Source organism: Dendrobium catenatum, unplaced genomic scaffold (genome assembly GCF_001605985.2).
Source record: "Dendrobium catenatum unplaced genomic scaffold, ASM160598v2 fragScaff_scaffold_9, whole genome shotgun sequence".
NCBI classification, from domain to species: Eukaryota; Viridiplantae; Streptophyta; class Magnoliopsida; order Asparagales; family Orchidaceae; genus Dendrobium; species Dendrobium catenatum.
Window position 1 is genome coordinate 71,696 of NW_021318471.1, and position 22,960 is coordinate 94,655.

General features: G+C 33.1%; 1 protein-coding gene across 1 annotated transcript; it reads left to right on the forward strand.

Annotated features, from left to right (window-relative positions):
- The first annotated feature begins 12,167 nt into the window (after positions 1-12,167).
- On the forward strand, positions 12,168-17,102 carry LOC110106009 (probable WRKY transcription factor 72). The gene is made up of 5 exons (XM_020835729.2): positions 12,168-12,347; positions 13,922-14,011; positions 14,106-14,678; positions 14,886-14,999; positions 16,100-17,102. The coding sequence occupies exons 1-5, from the start codon at positions 12,255-12,257 to the stop codon at positions 16,940-16,942; spliced, it is 1,713 nt and encodes a 570-aa protein (XP_020691388.1). The 5' UTR covers positions 12,168-12,254; the 3' UTR covers positions 16,943-17,102.
- Positions 17,103-22,960: the final 5,858 nt, after the last annotated feature.

Sequence of the window (22,960 nt, forward strand, 5' to 3'; positions counted from 1 at the left end):
TTCGCTAGGGCTTTTGCCCTAGCCGCCTTTCGTTTCCTTCCCTCCACCTTTGCTTCCATGGCAAACAAGAGGTTAGACCCGGGTTTCCTGGCTGGTAAGAGTTCCAAATCCTTCAAAGATGCTTTGTCCGGATCTGTTGAAGCGAATGCTTTCCCGGATCTTCGTGTTTCTACGGTTCGAGGTATGCCTGCTCTTTGGTTTTCGGAGGAGGAATTTTTACACCTTGCTAAGCCTTTCGATTTTGCTCTAGTTGGAAAGTTTCCTCTTAAACGTCCGGCTTTGGATGCTATCCGTAGATTTTTCTTCAATCTTAAATTAACCGGTGATTTCTTTGTTACTTTGCTGGATCAATCCAATGTTTTAATTAAGCTATCTAACGATTTGGATTATGGTAGGATCTTTGCTCATCGTTCATATTTTGTGTATGGATGTTTTATGAAAATTATAAAGTGGTCTCCTACTTTGGATCTTGCGGATGAGTCGCCTATTGTTCCTGTATGGATTTCTTTTCCGGGTTTGAGACCTCATCTATTCTCTTCGCGTATTCTTTTTGGCCTGGGCTCTGTTTTTGGTCGGCCTATCCAAACTGACAATGCTACGGCAGTTGGCTCTCGTCCCTCTGTTGTGCGCATTCTAGTTGAACTTGATATTTCCAAATCATTTCCTGACTCTATTTGGTTAGGACCGAAAAAAATAGGTTATGTGCAAAAGGTTGTTTTTGAAGATATGCCTAATTTCTGTCTTCTTTTCAAATGTGTGGGTCATAAAAAGGCTGAATGTCCTAAGCTGAATCCTATTGTTAAGAAATCGGAGCCCTCTGTTCCGTCGCTGATTAAGTATGTTCCTTCTTCTCTATCGATTCCTATTATTACGGTTATTTCTTCTATCCACAATGTTGGTGTGGTTGGTAGTGATAATATTGTTGTTATTCCGGATAATTGTGCTGTTTGTCCAGTTGGTGGTGAGTTAAATAATGAGTTTGAGACTAATGAGGCTAATGATGTTATTTCCCCTTCTGTTTTGGCTCCGTCGCTGCTGGAAGTTTCTGGTGTTGTGGAATGAGACAAATGAGACAAATGGGGCTTGCGGTGGTTGGCAGCCCTATTTTAGTGGTTTCTGATCAGTTGGTTCACTCATCTCCTAAAGCTGTTACTGAAAATAATATTGCTGAGCATAATGATTTTAGTGTGGATAATAATCTGGGTAACAATTCAAGTTGTTCAAATAATCTTGTAGATGTTTCTGTCAACTTGGCTGATTCGCAACATTTGGTTCAGAGGATGGGTTTTATTCCTATTACCGATTACCAGGGGGATTGGGTGTCCGACTATGAATCTGGGTCTGAATTTTCGGATTGTAATGTGGCTGATCCTGATTTTTACGGTGGTTCCGATCCTGGTAAAGACTTCACATTGGTTTCTCGGGCTAACGGAAGGTTGCGCGGTCAAGGCCGCGGGAGGGGGCGAAATCGTAGATGATTTCTTTGTTATTTCCCCTCTTTTTTCTTTATGGTTGTGTTCGTTGTTTTTATAGGCGATGATGTGACTGGGGCTAGTGTCCGTGTGACCAAGCTGGTGGCAACCTTCGGTGTTTTTCGATGATTGGTGGGCGATGATTTCACCCGTATGGACGGTCCGTGCGAGGATACAGGGACTCTGGAGCCTCGGTCGTTATACTGAGCCATATCTGATTGTATTTTTCTTTCTCTTTTCGCTTTGAGTTTTGTCCTCTGTTGTAACCGTTTTGGAGTTTTTATTATAAAAAAAAATAATGAGACCTATAAATGAAAAAATCCAAGGGATAAAACTAGGCTAGGCATATCAATTGTTGCTTATAAGAAGTTGAAACTATATTTATATAATTTATTGAAAAAAAAATAGATATAAGTAAATAAAATATAAGACACGTACGCAAAATAAAAAATTTTCTAATTTTCATAGTATGCATTCTATATAAATAAAATATATGTCAAAATCAGTAATAAAAATGACTGAATATTTATTTAAATTGTTATTTCATTAAACAATTACTGAGAGAGATATTATTAATCCCTTTTATAATATATGCATATGAATTTTTTAATCTATAGATCACTGCATAGATTCATGAACAAGTTCATTTTATTTTAGACTAACTAACCCCTCTTTCATGGAATCTTTTTCATGACCATATCAAAATGCAAATCACATCTGCAGCATTATGGAAATTGCATCCATGATTAACAATGGTTAGAAGAAGAAGAGCATGGAAGAGCTTAGATTCATAAAGCATGAATTGAGAATTAATGACCAATTGATGATTTTAACCAACTGTCGGCGAATTTATACTTCTTTTGGAACAATGTTCTTACTATTTTACAGAGCATCATTCTAGTATAGAAATATCTATTTCAAAATTTTAATACAAAATGTTGCTTTAAAAAATAATAAAAAAATTGTTTCAAGTAAAGCCTCCGACTATAAATAATTAAATAGCAAAATTTTAATAAGTTATAGGCCGCGCTAGTGGGAGAACAAACAATTAACCAATGCTCTCATAATCACCATACCTCTGTCCTAGTCCAAAGTTGTTTTCCATCATATCAAATTATACTTTGAAGTTGGGAAAGATCGAGACCAAGAAGGGGCGTCCATCCCAAACATGTTTATTTTGCCAAATTTGTTATTGTTCTCCACCGGCCGTATGGATGGTTTGGCAGGTAACCGAGTGCGCGATCCTGGATTTCTAGATGGCCTCTCGAACTCTTTGTTTTTTAGGCCCTTTCTAGGGCTTCCTCAGTTAGGGATTTTATTGCTCTTGAAGCCACTTCTCACCTGGCTTACCTTGTGGATTTCGGAAGAAGAATTTTTTGGCTTTGGTGGCTTTGTTTCAGTTTTTGTTGATTGATAATTTACCTAGTCGTAGACCTTCAATCGATGTAATTCTTAAATTCTTTTTCAACTTTAAGTTCATCGATTCATTATCTATTACTTTGTTAAATGCTAATCATGTCTTGATTAAGTTGGCAAAGGATTTAGATTATAGTCGTGTTTTTGCTCATAAGTCTTATTTCGTGAACAATTTCTTTATGAAGTTATCTAAGTGGTCACCTTGTTTGATGTAAATGTTGAATCCCCCATGATTCTGATTTGGGGTTCTTTCCCAAACTTGCGGCATCGTCTTTTTTTCCTTCGCATTCTCCGTAGATTGGGGTCGTTATTTGGTAAACCCCTTAAAATTGATAACACTACTGTGGTCAGTGCAAGTCCCTTGGACATTCTTCTTCGAAATGTCATAGTTTGCACCCTCCTCGTGTTGTAAATTCTGTAAATGTCTTATTTGTCCCTCATAAGATTGCTAGTGTTTCCCAATCTATTGCCTCATGTTTTGCTTAGTGATATCAGAGCGGATGTTGTTGACATTTTGGGCACAAATAACTATTTGATTCAATAGAATGCTTGTTCTTCCATGTCCCTTCCCACCTTATGGGGGATTTGGGTTCTGTTATGGTTGCTTTAGACGTTCCATATGAGATTGTTGTTGAAACCAATAATAACTCTATGAATGTTTATCCTTCTGTTGATTTGGAGCCTATCATGGATTGTGGGGTGGATTTTGCTACTGTTAACAATATGGGTGAAAGCAATTAATGGGAGTCGTGTTGACCTTCCTCTTGTGTCAGTTTTGGATCAAATTGTGATTATGGAGATTGATGACATGGCTTTAATTCCTACTGCTTTTCAGCCACCTACTTCGTCTGTAGTTGTTGAGAAAGATTTTTGTCTTGTTAACTTGGCGATGTTTAATGGATCTTCTACTAATGCTAAAGATAAGTCTCCTGATATAGACTTATCACCTAATTTTTCAAAACTGAATAAAATCGTATCCTTTATAGATGTTTTGACCTTTGTAATTTCAACCAATTCTTTGAAAGCTCAATTGTCATTGGACATGAAGGATTCATCTTTGGATCACTCTGATTGGTTGGATGGGGATGATTCCTCGCCTTGCGGGGGTATCAGGAAAGAATTGAATGATCCGAGGGATGATATGTATAGTTTAAATGTTGGGTGAATCGTTGAAAAAGCCTTTTGTCGTGGAGGTGGCAAACATTGTAGGAGAAAAGCCAAAGGAAGGTAGTTTTTTTTGTCTGCTATGGATTTCCTTTGCTATTGGGCTTATATGTCCTCTCTCGTTTAGGTTTGGTGTTGGTTCAATTGTTGGAATTGGGGCTTGTGTTTTGGTGGGGGGTCTTTGTCTTGTTGGCCTCCTCTTATGTTGATTGCCTCTATATTTTGGTTCGGCTGATGGGGCTGGTGGCCAGCTGCTTTTGTTTCTCGATTCATTTGGGATCGGTTGGGTGGGTGTTTGAGTCGAACAATGATGTTGAATTCTCCTGCTCGTCCCCTTGGATGGTCATGGCTTGATTTGGCAACCTTGGTGGATACTATTTCATTTTTTCCTTCCTCTATTTCTTGAGTCTTCTTGCTACATCATTTTATGCCTCCAAAGGATGGCACTTGCCTGGCAATTGGGTGGTGCTTTTGAGTTTGACGGCCTTTATACCCTACTTTATTTGTATTCTTGGCTTTATTTGGTTTTCATGTGCCCTTGCATCTGACTTGTATTTTCCAGTTTGGCCTTATTTGGATCTTTGTTTGTATTTCCCTATTATTTTTTTTAAATAATGGGGAAAAAATCAATTTATAATTTGATATATTCAAACTATATAATGACTTAAAGTCAGTTTGGCAGGATTGCAACATTTGGTTAAGATGATTGTAAAGCTAATGTAGAGAAATTAACTTTTTTTTAAAGTTGAAGTTGTTGTAGAATGTAGTTTACTAGTACAAAAATCTCTTGAAATCAATGAAAAAGTAGTAATTAAATAAAAAATGGGTTGTAATTTAAAAAGCAAAGCAATAAAAAATATATCCCAAACACAACCTAAATTTTAGTTTTGAATCAGATTAGCTTTGAAGTAAATGACATCAATATTCGACCTTGTTAGAATCTAATTAATCCAATTTGTATTTTCAGATTTTTTTAATAAAATAATTAATTTTAAAAAATAAAAAAAAATGAAAACAAATATATATATATATAAAATATTCTTTATCACTTAATTATTTAAAAATAAGGTTAATAATAAAAAAACTAAGTCAAACATACCCAAACTTGAAAGAAAGCTCTGGCGGTCTGGTCATCGCAATTCTACAAGTGGATCAACCTCTGCAGTTTGGTTGGATAAAAGCGTTGAAAAATAGCGTGCTCACATGTACAAGAAGACGTGAGAAGGATATTTTAATGGAGCCGGTCTACGCCGACTTACACGCATTGACTCTTCTCCTTTTTTATTATTTTTTTCAAAACAATTCCTTTTCTTACAAAAATACCTTTTCTGAATTCTGAGGGGTTACAAATTTTTTTTTTTTTTTAAATGCTGTAAAAGAGAAAATTTGTTTGTGTGCAACAGTAGGACTATTTATGCCGGTTTTTTTTGTTTCTGTGGGGGCCAATACCTACTCATGTTGATATATGATATGATCTAATGGTTAACTTTAATCATTCTTTACTTAATCAGATTAATTTGTTTAACCTTTTATATTTTGTTTATTTTTTTAGAGAGAGAAAGATTATAAAATCATATTACAAAATATATTTTCTTTCATTTATTTGCTTTTCATGATTTAAATTAAATTACAAATCTAACCTGAATGAGAGTGTAAATGAATTAAGCCGACTCATGAGCCGGCCCAAGATCGGCTCAATAAATAGCTCATAATTAGCAAAATCCGATGAGCCGAAGGCCGGGCCAATCTTGACTTGACTCATTTGCTCTTGAGCCGGCTCATTTAAAAAATATTATTATAAAATACACTAAAAATATATTAAAATTGAAGAGTTCAAGTATAAAGTTATAAAAAAAAACTAAAAATTATATATCATTTTCTTATATCATATGATTTTTTATTTTGAATATTCTAATTTCTCGTTCTTTTTATGATTTTATTATAATATTTACTTGAATTATAATCATCTTCGCTCTTTTGTTATAAATAAACTAGCTCGAACTTCACTAATTTATCACACTCAAACTCAAGTAAGATGTGACTCGAGCTCTGCTCGACTTAACTCGACTTGTTTATGCCTCTAATCACAACCTTGAAATATTCAAACCAGCTTCTAAATTATGCAATCTAATGTCACTATATATGCATTAGTAGTATAAAAAAATAGGTTTAGTTTCCCAAAAATAAAAAAAGTCTTAGTAGACTCCATTGTTTAAATCAATTAATTTCTTTGCTGTTGAACTTTTCTAATAATAATCCTATATAAATATAGGTAATCCTACGAATATTCTTGGTTGAAGTTTTAAAAAAAAAAAAGGTAAATACTTATTTTATGATTTATTTTTCCATCGTTAATTAATGATAGTGGATTAAAAGGAATTAAAAAAATTCCAAGATAGGGCTACATCACCATATGCAATTGGGCTAACTATTTTTCGTCATTTTCCAAATTGGATAGGAATTTTCTAAGGAAAGAAGAAGACTCGTGTACAAGAAGCAATTTTGGTGTAATTAAAACACTAATTTATTACCCATATAAGCTTAATTAAGGAGCTGCACAATAGCTAATCACAGTTGCTAATCTCTGTTAGGGAGTAAATAAAAGAAGATTAAAGTTGGATTAAATGTAAAGTCATCAAATAAGTTTTTAATAAAAAAACTAATTGGATGGGTGATGATCAACTCGTTATTTTGGTATTAATATATTTGTTAATTATCGGTTGGAATTAAATTAATTATATGACCAACTCAATCCTATTTGAATCATTGACTTTGGTATTATTTCTTATGAGGTAAATTCAAAGGGCATTAAAATATTACATAATTAAATTCAATTTTAATCAATTAGATAAACTAAAATATTTCTGTAATCATCTCTTATAACGTGTAATTAAATTTAGTATTATCGTATGTTTTTAATGTTCTTATAGTTATTGTTAATATGAGGAATTTTCTTTAAAAGAAATTATGCAAATTTCCTTTAAAAGAAATAATATTTTAACAATGATTGAACGTTAAACGAATAATAGTTGAATCATAGTTGATCTATCATTGAATAATATTCACATCATCTGAGAAATTAGTGGTGTCAATTTCGAGTAACGGGTCGGGTTCGAGTTGAACTCGAAACTGATCCGAGTTCAAACGGGTCAACTGTAAAACCCTTAAAAAGCTGATTTTTGTGAGTGCTGTTAGTCCGGACGAACTGGCCTTAGTACAGGACGAACTGAAGAAATCTGTCATTTTCGTCTGTACAGACCTGGAACAGTCGGGACGAACCGTCGGGACGAACAGAACCCGAGAGTTTCGTCCCGGGACGACGAAATTGGCATTTAATTTCGTCTGGACGATCTGGTTCACGATCTGTGTCCAGAGGAGTTCGTCCCGGGACGAATTTGGATCGTCCGGGACGATCCTGCTTGATAAGTATCGGATTTGAGATATTTTAAATTCATCTGGAGGAGAGAGAAAGAGAAGGCAGGAGAGAGAAAGAGAAGGAAAGTAAGGAAAAAAGCTTGGTTTTGGAGCCCGCGGAGCACTTTTCGTCCGACGACGCAGTTGGAAGATTTGTTTGTCTCGCACTAAGGAATCTGAATCCTATTTCTGTTTTCGAAGATTTTGAGTTATGATAATTCTGTGCTCAGTTTTGTGTTTCCGTTATCGAAAAACGCGCATAAGTTTGTATTGACGAAAGTTTTACCGCACAACTTTTTGATATGTTTATGATATGATATTTTTACACGATTTGAGTATTTTCTGTAAAGTTTCTACTGGATATTTTAAGTTCTGTGCGATTTTTATCGAATAGAAAATTTTCAGGATGTTGAAAATTGTAAGCGGCCTCAACAGGCGTGGGCGACGGGCTGGCAGGCGCGGGCGGCCTCGGCAAGCATGCGGGCGGTGGGCTGGCAGACTCGGTCGCGCAAAAGAGTGTGCGGGCAGGGCACAGGTTCGTGCAGGAAGCCAGGGCAAGTTTGCAGGCAACTGCTTTAAATGGGATAGTGGGTTGACCCGGCAACCCTACGAGTCATCCCGAACACGACCCGTTTTGAAATCAGGTCGATTCAAACCTGAAATTTCCAGGTTAGGTTTTCGTGTCGTGTCAAATATTGACACGCCTATGAGAAATACAATCAATAAATAATAAAGCATCTTCTAATCATGAAAAATGAAGACAAGTTTTTATTTGCAAAATCTTTACTGTGTAACTTTTTTTAAGTCATAGAGTCAATGATTAGGACATTTAGGTATTTTTCGGAGAATTTACACCTAGGTTTTTGAGATGTGCGCCTTTTTTTACAATTTAAAAAATAATTTAGAACTTGAAAAATAATGATGTGGTATAATTAAAGTCTTGAACCATTATTATGTTGTCTACCATTATAGCACTATTTAAAATTCTGAAATAAGCTTATTTATGCTTTGATTTTTGTAATGTAATCCTAGGTTTTTGAGATGTGCGCCTTTTTTACTATTTAAAAAATAATTTAGAACTTTAAAAATAATGATGTGGTACAATTAAAGTCTTGAACCATTATTCTGCTGTATATTATGCTGTCTACCACTATAACACTATTTAAAATTCTGAAATAAGCTTATTTATGCTTTGATTTTTGTAATGTAATGAATTATGTGATTATGAGATTGCATTGAGTGATTTTGAGAAAGATTTTTTGTGCGTTGGAAGTTCTAACAACTATAAGCATGATTTGATTCATTACAGTGATTATTATGAAATGCTTTTAAAACTCAGCTGTACATTTAATAAATGAGATGGTTTGAAAGTGTAGATTGATAAATGTGGTCTATTAAGATGTGTTAGCTCATCATTTTTTCATCTTCTAGTTTCATGGTCTGGTAAAGGAAAATGGCCAGTTGGGTAGTAGTGTCAGGATCTGATATGAGTTTGTTGAGGTATTTTTTTTCTTTTGATTTGTATACATTCATAGCTAGTTTGTATTGCTCTATTATGTAGCCTAGTCAGCAGTCATGCATGTACTGTATTTTTTATAATACATAAAAAGATGATTTTTTTTTATGGATTAGTTTATTTTCAGTTGTTAGTGATGACCATGTATTTATTATAATTTCATCTTCTAGATATGTTAGCAGCTTTGTGTTTATTATTGTTTCAAAGTTTAAATATGGATGAAAAATCTAAATAATTTATAAAACTTTAATTTTGGGATTTGCTTGTCACTAGCCAACACGATAGGATTGTCCATCCTATGGGTCTTATCAAGTTGGGTTGTAACAGTTTATCCACTATTTCAGGTGTTTTCATCTGTTAGTTTTGAGTGGAATTTGATTATATCGATCAATTAGGTTGTATTATTTTCTCAAACTTAAATACCATCAATTGAGCCCATGGGGTGTTGTGCGTGGGCAACACACCACAAGCGTCGCAGTGTTGTATGCTAAAGCACCGCAGCACTTCAAGCTTGGGCTGGGGATACAGAGTGGAGTGATATGGCATCCAAACCCCGATGTAACGACAATATAAGTTAACTTGGGCCATTTTTCTTCCCTCTTTAATTTTTTTTCTTATTTCACTTGAAGGATTGTGTCCATCTGTGTATTGAAAAGCCTCTCTTAATCTATTATGTGTTTAGAATGAAGAGATAAGTAAAGAGAGATAAGAAGAATGTATGAGAGAAGAGATCTATACAATTTCTCTTAATTTTTCATAGTGGATTTCTTGGTATTGTGGACCTTGTGGTGTTGTGGCTCTCTAGTTTTTTTCCAATTTCAAAAATTTCCATGTTAAATTCTATTGTTCCTTTCCACAGTTTTTGTTTATTGTTTGTTTCGTAGCAAGGTTTACATCCCAACATGATCCTTGTGAAACTTTCAATATATTTTTCCATAAAATCAAACTAGTAGTTTTTTTAATTTATGCTACTATGATGCAAATAAAATCATAACCCTAAAAGATTTATCTATATTGGTTTTCGAAAAAATAATAGTTATTATTCCCCTCTCTTATATTCAACCAGTTGTAGGCTTCATTTAGGATTACTTTTTTACTACTTAAATAGCTTTTTATGAAAAAAATTTTAATTTTTTACTAAAAAATTGTTTTAAAAAGTAATTAGAAAACTGTCCCAAATGAAGTCTTAATTATGCACAATTTTATAATTTAGGGGAAAAAACCAAACATAGGGGTAGGCTAAAATAAAAAAATAAGCCTGAGTTTTTGTGGGAAATGTAAAAGAAAAATATACAAATTACAAATCCGGTGCACATAACCACTTATAACCTGAGTTTTTTGTGTTCATTCTCTATTTTAAGAAAGTCCTAAAAAATTATTATATATTTACAAATAATAATAATAATAATTGTAAAAATCCACAGTCATTATTCTAGCTTGAGCAAAGAAACCGGCGCATGTTAATCGCACCAAGTTTACACGGAGCAGCAATAACCTAATCTCCCTCCTAATTATTATTATGACTATTAATAATAATAATTATTATTATTATTAAAACAAAAGGTTTTTGTTAGGTTTGACGTTAGAAATTTCATATTATTCCAAGAAGAGTCCTCTAATATGACATTGGTCGATTGTTTTAAAATGATTTAGAAGTCCGATATTGATTTTTTAAAAGATAATTTAACGTATTTTTTTATCAGAGATTAATAAAAAAGTAAATAATTTAATTTGATAAACACTGCATATATATAATAAAATAATGAAATAGTCAATGAAAATAATAAAATAAAATTTTCTCAGCCCGCCCGTTCAGCAGTTGGTAGGAGATCCGGCTCCTTAGTTCAAGCACGTGTGTATTTTACGTTAAATCATTCACTAAAAAAAAAGTTTCAACTTTCAATTTAATTTCCACAATTATGTGATTTTTTAATTATCTGAATAAAACTTCGCGTGTCATGATTCAGCTCATCAGGTTCGTTCGTCTGGTAATCGTGTCGTTTTAGTTCAAGCTTGTAGAAGCTTTTGTCTTATATACTGACTTGTTTATGATTCCATTATACGAATATTGACTGATTAATCATAGCTCTGTCAAACCGTATATCTTCATCATGAATATCTGATTTTGATAATTAAGATTTTGAGCAAGTCGTAGTTGTAATAATTTAATAAAATGTTATATATATTTTTTTTTTCAAAATATCATTCAAAGCATTTTTTGATCTTATTTTTTATGGCTTCGTTTGGAAAGGTTTTTTTTATTGCTTTTTAAAATGGAATTTTAGTACAAATTTTTTTATTTTTTATTAAAACTCCATTTTAGAAAACAATAAAAAAGTCGTCCCAAACGAAGCTTACATGTTCATTAGATTTTTCAAGAATATTTCTGACTAAAGATTAATACATATTTGTCAATAAGAAAATGTGATAAAAATTTTAGCCACACAAGCAAAATAATTACATTTCAGGAAAATTTTATTATTATTATTAGGTCAAAAGCACAGCTAATAAATGTTTGGTAAAATTAAATAATTTGATTAATTTTGAGAGAATTTAAATATAAAAAATCTTGATACAAAATTGATCATATGATCTGAAATTTTGAGACTAGTAAAATATATATGTAATTAAAATTATATAAGACTTTGAATATATACATTTTAATATTTCCTATAAATAAATAAATTAAACACGCAAAATTGTGACTCATTTATTTAAGGAGTTGCTAGCGCAAAAATAATTCATTTGCAGCAATTAGAGCTCCGGCCGGTGATGACCGGCCGGAATCTGGTGGCCGCCGGCGAGGTTAGGTTCATCTGAACCGTAGAAACCAGAGACAAGAAGCTTATTATAAGAGTTTGGATATAATTACTCTAATTAATTAAGCTAATTAGAAATTAATATATGAGAGTAGAACCCGGAAAGTACGGCAATAAGCTCGGCCTGTGACGCAAGCCTACAGCATGTCTCACTTTCACACGTTGAAAACCTAATAAAAAAAATCTTTTTTTTCTTTTTTTCTTAAAATAAAAGTCTAATTTTCTTCCTCCTCCATTGATGTTGATTTACGAAGGTCTTGACTTTAATTAATGTTATGTATTTCTTAGAAGAGAGAAAAGAAGATAGCTAATCTATTAAGTCAACTGTTACAGGTTAATTATCTTTATAAGGAAGAAGAAGGAAGGCCTGAGAAAGCAGATTAATTAGAGATAAGAGAGAAATTAAAAGAGAAGTGAGAGCTTAATTAGCTCGCAAGAAGCTTGCAAGTAGCAATGGAGGCTGTGAAGAAGAGGCCTCTAGCAGCCAAGGAACCGAGGAATGAAGTTGATGGAGGAGGAGAAGCTGATCAGGAGAGATTTATCAAGGTCTGTTAATTATTTTGTGATATATAAATATTCACCTGCCACTTCCTCTTTTTCAAGATCTTTTTAGTCTTAATTCTGCAAGAAAATATTTTTGATCAAAATATTCTAATTATTTTTTGATCGAGAGTAATCTAAAAACCATTAGATCTGCTTTGAAATAAGAGTAAGATATGAGAAATCAAGAAAAATTTTAATTTCACTCAGTCCATCATCCGATAATACTCATCAAGAAAAAAAAATTATCAGAATATTTTGATTAATTTTTTTTCAAATTATTTTTTAGATTATAAATCAAGAGTGCCGGTGGTTGTAATTTTGATGAATTTATTGAGTGTAAATTACTAGTTTTGAAGAAGGGGAAAAAAAGATGACGGCTTGTAGATATAGAAAATAATTATTTACGATATATATAGGAGTAAAGTCTATGAGAATTTAGTTTAATCCATAAAAATATGTCAGTATGAAATACTTAGTAATTGAAAAAAAAAATTAGGCTTAATTTGATTTAAAATTAAATCTGCTCATTCACAAATCAAATCGGATAATTTTTTAGCGAGTTTCCCCTGCAGATCCCCTTATTCTTATATAATTACATATCTAATGTCTAAATTTTAATATTTATTTATATAACATTTTAGCATCACAATTACATCAAAATATGTGCTTGAAAATGTAAGTTCAATATAGAATAATTAATAATTGTAATATTTTTATGCAATTTAAATATTTGAATATTATTTAAATAATTATTAAATTTTAGATATTTGATGTATAAATAGATCAGAACTATATGTGTGGTATGTATATAAATCCCACAGATTTTTAGTGTTAATTATATTATTTGTGTGATGTACGTGTTGAAGGTAAATCAATGATGAGAGTAATTAATAATGATGAAAAAAGTACAAAAATTAATTGTAATTAAAAAAAATATTATTTTGAAAATAAAACTAATTCATTAATGATTCTTGAAGTTTATCATGATAAAAAATATATGCTATTCATGTTTTCCTTGATATGCTTGAAGGTAATTAATGGCTGGGATTCCCAACACCTTAAAGAAAAAAATTTATATATATTCTGATTGCTATGATCATGTCTGTAATTAGTTGAATCTAATTAACTAATCTTTCTTAATGCAAAAATATCACTAAAATCATAGGGTTATAAAAATAATCATGCATTAATCACCATTGACATTCATTAATTATAAAGATAATTAAATACGTTAAGACTGCCTCTTTATCGATCTAAAGGATAAAATTTTCAATCTTTATATTCATCATATATAAAGTTTTGTCTTATGCATTAAAAGAGATAGGATAAAGAATAATATACTTTGTACTCTTGTTTAAATGATAAAAAAAGTCTTAAAAATTAATTTTCTTTATTATTTATTTATTTTTATTGATTTGAATTAGATCTCTCTTAATTTAATTTTCTTTATATTTTATTTAAGACTTCCTTTATTTTTTATTTTTCAGCTAAAGAAATTTTTTTTTTTTCAGATACCAAATTAATTTCTTTGATCATACTTTGGTGTTTTGAAAGTGAAATTTATTTAATAAATGTAGGTATCACCAGCAAGAACAGGTGAAAGGTCATCTACCAACACTGCATCCAGGCCATCTTCAAACTCAAAAGATTCACCCACAATCAGCCAGGTTAGATCTATTGACTGCCTTCTCACTACGAAACTTTTGCTATTAGTTTATCATTTTGTATTATACTAATCGAACAAAAATCATATATTCACAGGAAGATCAAATACAGTCTACAAAAGCAGAAATAGGAGAGGTTAAAGAAGAGAATGAAAGGCTGAAGAATTTACTATCACAAATTGTGAAAGATTACCAGTCTCTTCAGATGCACTTCTTTGACATAGTGAAGCAAGAACAACCAAACTTAGTTACTAAGCCAACAGATGAGCTGACAGCCATTAAAACTCATGAAGCAGAAGAAACTGAACTTGTTTCTCTCAGACTTGGAAGTAACTCAGTTACTACTGATCACAAGAAGCAGCTTGAAGAGAAGTTGATCAATACAAGTTCTAAGAGTAAAGAAAATGGTCATATAGAAGAAGGCTTGACTTTAGGCTTAGATTGCAAGTTTGAAGGTTATACTAATAAGAATAATAGTGAATGTAAAGAAGTAGCATCTAACCCTAGTTCTGATAATAGTATTGATGAGATGAAAGAAGAAGAAGCTGTTGAGCCATGTCCACCAAATAAAATGTTGAAGAATTTGAGAACTGGAGATGATGAAGTTTTACAGCAAACACATGTCAAGAAAGCGAGGGTATCTGTGAGAGTGAGATGCCAAACTCCAACGGTAAGTGGATATTTATATATCATATATACAATTTGTATGTTGAAATATTATATATTTTTGCATTTTTTTTCCTTTTATATTATATTTTTTTTTTAACAATTAACTGCGGATTGCATGAATTATTTTGCATGATATTTAGTTTAATTTGTTGTGAATTTTTCAATGAAGAATTTTGTACTGATAATATAAAGTATACATGAATTGCAGATGAATGATGGATGTCAATGGAGGAAGTATGGGCAGAAGATTGCAAAGGGGAATCCATGCCCTAGAGCTTATTATCGATGCACAGTTGCACCAGCTTGTCCTGTGAGGAAGCAGGTATGTATGTATATAAAGAGAGAGAGAAATAGAGAGACTCATCACATTTCAAATTTATTTGGAATAATTAATTAGAGGCCCAAAGTTCGTGCATGCAGTTGCACAAATATCATCAACAACCCATGATTCTATCTATGTCATTTGAAATGTTCTTATTTTGAAATCATAATTATTGTTGTTGAAGAATCAAAAGGGATAAATGTTAGGCCAATATATCAGTGATTAAATTTGTCTTTAATCAAAAAATTTTAAATTTATAAATGTACAGTAACCACTTGCTTATGAATGGTTGAAGTGTAGGAATGCATTGGGCTTGTTATGTGATAGAAAAGTCGCGCTCAAATTTAAGGCGAAAATTCTATAAGATGGTAACAACACCTGCAATGCTTTCTGGTGCATAATGTTGGTCATTAAAAGTTAAATATAATATTAAGAGTGTTGCAGATATAAATATGCTCAGATGGATATGAGTGGCTTTACTCTTAAAGACATCATACAAAATGAGCATATGAGTGAAAAGGTTAGAGTAGCTCCAGTGGAAGTTTCCTTGGATGATTTGGTCAGATAAAATGGTGGGCTTCCCCTGGTTAGGAAAGTAGATATATTAGATTTGACTTATGTTAAGAAAGGTAGAGATATACTTAAAAAGACTTGGATACAATGGAGAAAAATGATTCATGTTGCCGACCCCACATAGTTGGGTGAAAGCTTGTTTTTATTATAATTATTGTTGTAGTAGCGAAACCACTTAGTACTTCTAAGTACTTCAATATTTATATTTTTTCAACTATCATGATTTGGGCTCTAAGTAACTTGTACATTGTTTTCATTTATTTCGGAAGATAAATTTGTATGATTGTAGACCTGCTTTCCAAGAAAGAGAGTGAGCAGCTAGAATTATTTTTGTTGTGATCTATTTATAGCCAGCTAAGTTTTCAATACTTGTAATTAATTATATCATGTAAATTGCTAAGGTTGAACCATAAATTCTTGCCTCCATATGTACTTATTAATCCGTGTTAGTTTCCATTTAAATTTTGTCTTTATATTTTACGAGGTGATTGTGCATGATAACTTAATAATAACCCACCTTTTTGCAGGTGCAAAGATGTGCTGACGACATGTCAATTTTAATTACAACTTATGAAGGAAATCACAATCACCCTCTTCCAATGTCAGCCACTGCCATGGCCTCAACCACCTCTGCCGCCGCGTCAATGTTAATGACCGGCTCCTCTACCACCCATTCATCCGGCATTCCAGACGCCTTCCCTTCCTCCGCTTCTCCCATCATCACCGGCGTAAATTCCGGCCTTCATAATCTAAACTTCAGTCTATCAAACAACACAAGAACAACACCTTTCTATCTTCCCAACACCACAATCTCTCCTTCTCCTTCTTACTCCACAATCACCCTCGACCTCACTGCTCCGCCTTCTTCAACCGCCCAAACCTCTCAATTCAATAGGTTCTCTTCAAGTTCTAGTTCAAGCTCAAGCTTTAGCATCTCTATGCCATCTTCTTGGAGTAGTAGATCCGGCTACATGAGTTGTGCAGCTCATGATCAATCCTACAAGCCAAATTATCCTCACGACTCTTTCTACCAATCTTATATGCAGAATCCAACTTCCATGGCATCTATGAATCAAAATTTTTTTACTGACTCAATTGCGAAGGCAATCACGTCAGATCCGAGCTTCCAATCGGCGCTACAAGCTGCAATTACAACTTATGTTGGAGCAAGTGGAAGCCAAAGCGGTCAAGTTCTTCACCATGCACAGAGTTATGCTGGTAATGAGTATAGTACAGCATCCGGTCTGTTCACAACAAGTGTTCCATCTAGCTCTAGTGCTCAACAAGGGAACTTAATGGCTATGTCGAGCTCCAAGAGTACAGCATCTGCATCACCAGTGGATCATATTAGTTGGGAAAACATGAAGTGAAGCTTAATTGGAGTTACATATGCAGATCAAAACATTTAATTGAAATTTTATCTTAATTACCTTATGAACAAGATGGAAGTGGAGGATGGTGTAGATATTGAAACTAATGAATGTCATTTAGCAAAACTTTTTCTTGTCTCTTAGATATTCATTAAATATGAAATCACTCAAGTTTAATTACCTTTAATATCTCATCTTCAACATATATTCTATTCCCATAACAATTTGTAAATTTTAATTTTAATCATTAATGTTTTTTCCGTTACATGGTCCTTATTTTTTTTTTCTCTTTCGCAATTTTTTTTAATAATCTATGCATGCTCTCAATAATTCCTTTTTTTGGTATAATTGATCCAATTATCTTAGTTAGCACAAGCATGTAAGTAACCTTTGAATATGTTTCAGTAATATTAGTTATTTATGTACTATTATTTATTTTGATAATCAAGATTAAGGCCTCTTCTTCAAAATTTTATTACGTTGCTATAGCTTTTCACTTGGTTTATAAAATTTTCATCTAGTTTTTCATCTCTCATTTTAAATACCTTTTGTAAGTATTTAAATCCCTCTAATTAAAATTATAATAGCCAATGGTGCAATTAATGTGGGCTCCGAAAATTTGTCCCCGGCCTCCGCCCGCTGTTGTTTCGCTTTTTCCTTTTGGCAAGTGAGTTTTAACGGAGTTAAGTTCTAGGGTAAATTTTGGAAGGCAGATGGGTTTGTAGATAAGACACTACCCAGAGATTTCCCCCTCATTTTGTGAGGATTTTATGATCTGAGTTCTGGTTTCCTATAAGCGCAAGCCCCTATAGTTAATTACCCCTCTCGATCACAAGAGAGAACTTTCGATTAAGGCTAATCATCAATCAGATACATAGATAATACATGTATCTAGCATATAGTAGCAGCATTGGGTATTGAGATTTGAGGTGTTTAGAGGTTTGAAAATTTTGGAATTTGAATGATTGATATTTGGAAATTTAAAGGTTTTGATATTTAAAATAGAAATTTTACCACCTTTCACTTAAAGCGGATGGTAGGGGAATGATTGATGGACCCGATCAAGATCCCATGATTTCGTCGTCCCGGGCCATCGTAGTACCTGGTCTACTTAGTCAGAGGAGGTAGTCGACCCAACCTAACAGAAGGATCCTTGTCGGCAACCATGGGTTGCTTCGTCCAAGGATACCTTGTGGGCCTGGGATGAATGTTTGTCTAAAGGAACAAATTTGAATCCACCTTAGCTAACAGAGAGCTTTATGTCCTATCGATCATATCCTATTGATTCATATCTCAAGGATTTGATGCCACAAAGGAGCGTATTGGCTCTGACCATAATCGGTATTTCGTGGTGTCATTTGGCGGCAAAATCACCCAGTTCAAAAAAACCCAGGTCAAAACTGTTTATCTTGCGGTGCCATTTGGCTGCAAAACCGCCGATTAGAGGACATGTATCACATCCTTATTGACAGGAGATTGTTTGAGAATGGATTCTAGTGATAATTTTTACTAGGCATTAGCTCTTTGTGAGCTGAAGTACATTTCAATTTGTCCACCTCGACAAACTGTTGGGGAAGGTGGATGAATTTTTGCTTTAAGTGTTAATGGATTAATTTCAATTTTAAACATTATTAGGATTTTGGGATTTTGGGATTTTGAGATTTTTTAGATTTTTGTGGGTATTTGGGATATGTTTTCAAAATATTTGTTAACCTCTCCGGTTAAGATAAATATTCAACATGGTCATCATCAGAGTGTTTGGGATTATTTCCATTTATGGATTGAACCTTGTCGATTCCATCGAGTTATTGACAAAGGATTGGGTTTCGTAGGCTTTGTACCTCTATTAGTGAATTCTCTTGATTATTGGCCTTAAAAGACTAATATGAATATATCAAAACAACTACACCGGTTGCCACAACCATGTATTTATTTGATAGTTCGAACCATGTAGACTCCTATTGATCCGTATAAAAGGATCGGGTTCAAACTTGAATTCACTTATCAACCCGCGCAGCATCCCTATACGTCATGTGTGTACTAATAACATGTTTGTCGTGGCCCATGCGGGTGTTTGGGGGCATTTTATAGTTGTTTGTTGAACCTTATCGACTTCTATTACTTAGGAGGATCATGTTCGAATTTATTAACCCGCGCAGCATCCCTAGACGTCACGTGTGTACCAATAACACGCTCGTCGGGGCCCATGCGGGTTTTAATTATATTTATCCCTTTAGTGTACCTATGTGTATACAAATTACGGTGCATGTGCGGGGGCTTTTACTTGAATACACTTATATATATCGTTGTTACTCTTTGTATATGTCAAATCCTTCTAGTTACAATTGATATGTTGAATGTGAAATGGGTCTTTGACAATGTCGTTGAACCCTCCAGCTTATAGGATATTGATGTGTTTTTATGGAATTGAGTCGTGATGATGGAAATGTTATCACTCTCCTTTCATTCCTGCCTTTTGACAAAGTAATCTGATGCGTGTTGTATTTGTTGCAAATCCACCACTATTATTAACAAGTAGATGAATGAGCTTATTTATGAACTGAGGTTGACTACTGAATGGGTTGCATTCATTATTGATGGTGTGTTGACATTCAACATTCGTAGGCGACTATGGTGTTCCTTTTCGAGTTAAGTGTCATTGACTGTTTGTAGTCAAACTGTATGTCCCTTCTTAATTTTCATTGTCTGAAAGGTTGGATGCTTTCATTTGTGCCTTGATGTTGATCGTCTTTGTTGGTAAGGGTACAGTGCATTTGTTTACAAGTTAAAAATTGCCCATATGAGGAATTATTATATCTATCATATGCTTCCACCCATGTTCGTAGTGAATCCACTGCATTCATAATCGTCTATTAGTTGTTGTCCCTTTCATGTGAGGAGTCTCTTATTTATTCATTGCTACTCATATATGGATTCATATGTCGGTATCGCCAATCATTAGTTAAAACTTTTATATTGTTGATTGCGAACATATCATGTCCCAAGTTCTTGATCGTGTATAGGCACTTGCATTTTTGCACATATATGTTGTTCTTTGTAAGCAAATGAACATTTGAGCTAACATGGCAATTCTCTAATGTTGATTAAAATCTTGCATCATTGATTTCAATCGTGTGGTTGTGCTTTCGTCTGACTATTCCTATTGAGCGAAAGATGCTATGGATTACAAACCTCTCATTGTCTTTGGACACAGCTTGTAGTTTGCAAGGGACTTATATGTGAATGATAGTTTCATTGTGCACCTTATGCTGATTGCTTGGCACCAATCATCTTCAATTTCTTAAGAGCATGATAGAGATACATTACTTCTACTCATAGCATACCTCATTTTGGTTCAATTAATTGCTCTTTAGGAGTGAGTTATACCTCATATTGCAAATCAACTATGATGCTCCAAAGTTCTCATATGATGGCTTTGTAACTAAGCCATACCCTTTCATCATTTCTCTTTTTTTTTTTTTGTGTTCATCAACATCTCCAATTCAATTGAGATGACAATTGCAAGTTCTTTATTTATCATAAGTTTTGCATGTGTTTTCTTGCACTTAATCTTGTAGGATGCTTGTATTTTTAATACAAACTTTGTGAGTGATCCCTATATGACTTATGATGTTTATTCATGTTCTCACTTAGGATCAAACCATGCATCATTTCAATTAACATTAAAGATTCATTCAACATAAGCTCTATGCTTTGTATATCCAAAATTCATCAATTTTATGAGTTGGAGATTTTAACTTTAGGCTTTAGGTTCTATTCTTCATCATCCATTCAAGTCAAGGTGCTTTGCACTTAGCTCATTTAAATTCAAATTCTTCATTGATTATTTCATTTATGCTCAAATTCATCATATGTTCAATGTCATTTGATTAAAGCTCATTTGAGCCCAAGATGATTTCTTTTTTTTATCCAAAAATTAATGTTTGAATTTAAGTTTGAGCTCATTTTGTTTAGATTCAAGTATCTTATTAATCATTTAAGTTTGGAATATGTTTCATGCCGTCCAAAATCAAGTCCCCTGCTGTCCAAAGATGAGTCTCCTGCTGTCCAAATACGCCATGAAACAAATATATATATATATATTTGTTCTCTCTCATAAATTTGATAAAAGTATATTATCTATTAATATAAACTATTTTCGCCATGTAACTTTTGATATATGATAGTTATCATTATTCTGAATATTTTGATGGCATATATTTAAATTTTACTAACTAATTTTATGTATATATCATTGTATTTGAAATGAGTAGAGTAATAACGAATATACAAAAATCAGGATTCTATGTACTAAATCTAAACATAAAATACATGATATGCATAAAAATATTATTCATTTGGCATAACATACATATTGGTATAATACATGCATATTGATAAACACATTGATATATTTACATGCTATAACAACTAATTAGATGTGTACATGATGTTTGTTATTGTAATGTATATGCTATGACATATATGTAAAATCAAACAATGTTGGCTGAAAATAATTGATTGATTCAAGTTGACTAGAGATATATTATCTTGTACATGAGAGTAAGTTGACAGACTTTTTTTTAAATAAGATTTTTAATGTAATCCTAAAAGCTTTGAAAAAGAAGGCATAAAGAGATTTATCGATACAATATGATACTCCAACGAGCAAGATGTGAAGACTTCTTACATGAAACACACAACCTATGATTGAGAACGATATGACTAATTCTTGTTTACATGACTGATGTGATTGAGACTAATTCCAATAGGGTTGGGTCTACGTGACTTGATACAGGAAAAATACCACTAGAGGTAGAGATGCCTTGTCTTGCTTATAACATGTCATGCATACATTATAGAATTGCATGTGCATGTATAGAATATGGAATGACTTGATATATAAGGCATAAATGATATGATATCATGTGAACAATATATAAGATCAGGGGCGGATCCCAGGCAACGTGAGGGTGGGCAAATGCCCACCCTGAAAAAAAAAATTTATTTAACAGAGGGGCATTTTGGGGTTTTTGCCCCTCCTCAAAACAAATTGTTAAGCCCTAAAAGACGCTTTGCCCATCCCGCACGGCCGCACATCAGCTTGTTCGTAGGAGCGCCAGGAGGTCTTCGACACACACGACACTCCGACTCGTCGCCTTCGCAGAAAATCTCCTCTCGTTCCGTCGTTCGCAGTCGCAGGTTCGGGAATCATTCGCAAATTGCAAGGGTTGCCTCGGCTTCGCTAGTTCGCTGCCACAGCCTTCGCTAGTTCGCTGTTTCCCATCGTAAACCTCACAGTTTTTGGTTTGCCCGATTCACAGCCCCTTTCCGAGTTTCCGGCAGTATTGAAGGTAAAATCCAAGAAACTAGTTACTTCTTGCTCTATTTCTTGCTTGATTTTGTTTCTCTTTTTTTTATTTTGATTCTCTTTTTTTAATTTTCTGCATATTGAAAAATTTTTTATTTCAGTTGGTTAATTTAATTTGAATATGCAGATAATTTAATTTCAGTATGCAGATAATTTAATTTCAGTAGGTTTAGGATAACTTCAATATGCAGATAATTTAATTTCAGTATGCAGATAATTTAATTTCAGTAGGTTTAGGTAACTTCAATATGCAGATAATTTAATTTGAATATGCAGATAATTTAATTTCAGTAGGTTTAGGGTAACTTCAATATGCAGATAATTTAATTTCAGTATGCAGATAATTTAATTTCAGTAGGTTACCAATATGCAGATAATCTTTACTTAGCCATCTTCAAGCTTTGATTATGCGTTTGATGTTTAGTATTTTTACCAATTTTTATGGTTGTTAATCGAAGACGATATCAACCTACTTATTGTTTTTTGTATTTACATTTCAGTAGGTTAATTTAATTTTTATTATGCTTAGTTATTCGTTCATGGATCGATATTTGAAAAGGAAGGAACGTGTTGAGGTCGACATTGATAATCTTCCTATTGATCCTGGGCTTCGACCTTCTATATGGAATTATGATGTGAATGATAGG

Excerpts from the sequence above, each read along its gene's own strand:
- LOC110106009 (XM_020835729.2), top strand. The coding sequence starts at position 12,255 with ATGGAGGCTGTGAAGAAGAGGCCTCTAGCAGCCAAGGAACCGAGGAAT. Across the intron at positions 14,012-14,105 it reads ATTCACCCACAATCAGCCAG|GAAGATCAAATACAGTCTAC; the intron begins GTTAGATCTATT and ends ATATATTCACAG. Across the intron at positions 15,000-16,099 it reads CTTGTCCTGTGAGGAAGCAG|GTGCAAAGATGTGCTGACGA; the intron begins GTATGTATGTAT and ends ACCTTTTTGCAG.